This window comes from Netta rufina (genome assembly GCF_964035555.1).
Source record: "Netta rufina genome assembly, chromosome: 2".
Taxonomy (NCBI): domain Eukaryota; kingdom Metazoa; phylum Chordata; class Aves; order Anseriformes; family Anatidae; genus Netta; species Netta rufina.
This window is the reverse complement of record NC_140124.1, coordinates 119,807,247-119,810,174: the sequence shown is the minus strand read 5'-3', so window position 1 is coordinate 119,810,174 and position 2,928 is coordinate 119,807,247. Positions and strand designations below refer to the sequence as shown.

The 2,928-nt window shown below is 48.5% G+C and overlaps 1 protein-coding gene across 1 annotated transcript; it reads right to left on the bottom strand.

Moving 5' to 3' along the window:
• Positions 1 to 1,086: 1,086 nt before the first annotated feature.
• On the bottom strand, positions 1,087 to 2,421 carry FAM110B (family with sequence similarity 110 member B). The gene has a single exon (XM_084281214.1). It carries the CDS (start codon positions 2,344 to 2,346, stop codon positions 1,234 to 1,236), a length of 1,113 nt encoding a protein of 370 aa, XP_084137340.1. The 5' UTR covers positions 2,347 to 2,421; the 3' UTR covers positions 1,087 to 1,233.
• Positions 2,422 to 2,928: the final 507 nt, after the last annotated feature.

Here is a 2,928-nt window from a genome sequence, read left to right as displayed (position 1 = left end):
TCGGTTGAAATGACAGTTAATTAAACCACTGGGAAGACACAGATTGTCAAAAGATTTGTAACAGGTTGACTTGCAGCACTAACCATCATAAGGAGGAAAAAAAAAAAAAAAAGAAAGCTACATACTGTCATGTTTCTACACTTTTTCTAGAGCTGTAACAAACTTTCACAGCCTTAGATATAACATATGCAAGACAACATAATCACAAATTTTCAGATATAGTTCAGCTACTGAGTGTATTTACTTCTGAATAGGAGGCGTTATATTGATATGGCTGTGTGTTTCCATTTTTGATCATTAACTGTTCAAATAGGTCTACAAAAAAAAAATTAAAAGACAGCATGGAGTTTGTAGTCATGATGTGTTTGACTAATAAAGGCATTCAATATCAGCTATAGGATCTAATCATTCCTGTCAAAAGTTTAAGACCAGGAATCTTAGAGTTAAAACCAAACCCACAAAATCCCCCACCTTCAACGTTTTTGTTTGTTGACTCTTCAAACTTTTCCAACAGGGTAATACAAAATCGTTACAATGCTTACACCGAACCAAATGTAAGACTCATTTCGTTTATGAAAGGTCAAGCAGATTCACGAGACCGCTTCAGTTGTAAAACTGAGGGTGCTTTATCTAGAAACGGAAACCTTTACTTAACAGTCCCTCACCACAGGTAGGGATACACATTTTAGCAAAGAACAGAGCATCCTTTGCTCTTCAGAGACAGTTTTACAGGTGCCAATAAGCCACTTTCTGCAAGAGATAAGGCTGCTTTGCCTAGTGTTGTATGTCTAAACCTCTTATTTTGTCCAAATTTGCCCCACCCCCTGAAGGGATTCTAACTTCAGCTTTGAAGCCAGTAACGTCAGTTGACAATATCCGTATTAAGACAAAAAGTGACATATAAAATCCACAAGGAACCACATAAATACCAAAGAAGTCATATAACCTTTCCATGTAAACACTTTGATTATACTGAAGCCCTAATTAGATTCTTGTCTTAAACTTTTGGCAGATAATGTGTATGCTCAGCCAGGCTTTGCAGTTGGTTATTGTTCAAGTGGAAGCCAGGTCAGTTCACATGTTGACAGGCATGCAACTTGGAAACATTGCACAACAAGCAACACAAAGAGATTTGAGAAGTGTACAAGACTTCAAGTAGACTTCACAACCCTTCACAACTGAATATTCACAGACAAAGATACAGTCCTTGCTTTTTCTACTGTGGATTTTCTCTCACACATGGGACACTTTCTGTGACTCTCTAGCTTGCTTGATGCTATACAACCACTTGATGATTCTGGCATTCCTTTCAATTGCAGAAATACCATATGGCACACGGTCATTGGCACTGTCATCGTTTCTAAGGTCACTGTTGCTGTCCTGAGACTGTTCACAGTCTGAGCTAATCATGCTTGCGCTGCGAAAGTTGAGGGATATAATATCAGAGTTAGCCCTTGCAAAGTTTTCCATCCCGAGGTTTTCAAGCTCTTCAGGATCCAGTCCGCAGTAGTTAAAGAATCGTTCAACGTCTGCGTCGACACGAAAGTATCTGTCGCTTAAGTCTGATTTTGACCGCTGCAGGGAGGGTCTTCTACTAACTCCACATCCAGACTCGACTGCCTCGATCTCTGGGGACTTCAGGGTGGCAATGGCAGCGATTTTGGGTTTTGGCGGCAGAGGTGGGGCTGAACTACTGCAGGGTATTGCTTTTAAGGGCTTTGCGCTAGTTACTTTCCTAATGTCTGAGGAGCTGTGAGAGACGTGCAAGAAAGTCTCTGCCGACTGATCTAGGAGCCTTCTGCTGACGTTGGAGCTGCTCTCCTGCGGGCTGCTGCGGCCCTGCGTGGGGTAAACCTTCAGAGACTCGGCGAACGAGTGTCGGTTCAGTTCCGTCGAATCTGCTCTGTGGGGCGGCCAGTTTCGGGGACCGTGCTTGTGCCCCGAACCCGAGCTGGAGCCTTCGGAGCTGTTGATGATGTTCTTCAAAATCTCCAGCTTCAGGTTCTCTCTCTGGACGCCGCTCTCGGTCTTGGCGTTGTTGCTGAAGACTTTCAAGGTGGGGCTCCCCAGCGCTCGCTTGGCCGCGGGACAGACCGGCGGCTTCGCCAGCACTGCTGGCTTCACGGGCTCCTGCTTGGCGTTGATGACCTCCTGGCTCTTGACATACTTGGCCTTGTCGGCTTCCAGCCTCTCCACCGCGCTCAGTCTTTTGGGGTTGGGCTCCGCCTGCCTGCGAAAGTAGTCTGGTCCTTTGTTCAGGATGCGGAGAGGGACGGCGGACGTGAAAGTCACGGCAGGGCTGACCGGCTTCACCATGCTACCTGTCGGTAGTGTTTCTGTAGGCATGTTTGGTGGTCTTTCCCCCGCAGCCGTTTTGGATTCTTCTCTGGGATCTCCTAAATGCACGGTGTAGAAACATGTACATTAAGCACAATGAATAGCCGATGAATCCCGGGATCTGAGCGTTAGCAGCAGCGCCTCCTCATCTCACAGCTCATTAAATAACGCTGCGCTTCTCTTTTAAAGGCAGCCTTTGTACCGCCAGGCCACCAGACGCAAGCCCGCGTTAGTCTGCTCCGCTGCCTCCTTTCTTCTCGCTGAAAGACGTGGGAGTCTCGCCGCTCCCTTTGTGCTCCGCTACAGGCAGCGATCTGAAAGGCAGAAGGACCAACCACACGTTAGCGGGAGCGCCTGACATCAGAGCGATAGCAACAGCCGACCCGGCCCTCCTCTCCTCTCCTGGCCCTCCTCTCCCAGCCGGGCCGCAAGGAGCACGGGGAGGCGGCACTGGGTGGGTGCCCTGGTGCCAGCACCCAAGGGCCCAGCAGGGGCAACGCTCCCTCAGCACCCCCAGCACGGTCCCAGCGTCTGCGTTGCAGAAGGAAGGGGAAGGAAACCCCAGCCCCGCCGCCACCCGCTTCTGCAGGC

What these genes read in the sequence shown, in the direction of transcription:
- FAM110B (XM_084281214.1), bottom strand. Translation starts at nt 2,346, where the DNA reads ATGCCTACAGAAACACTACCGACAGGTAGCATGGTGAAGCCGGTCAGC.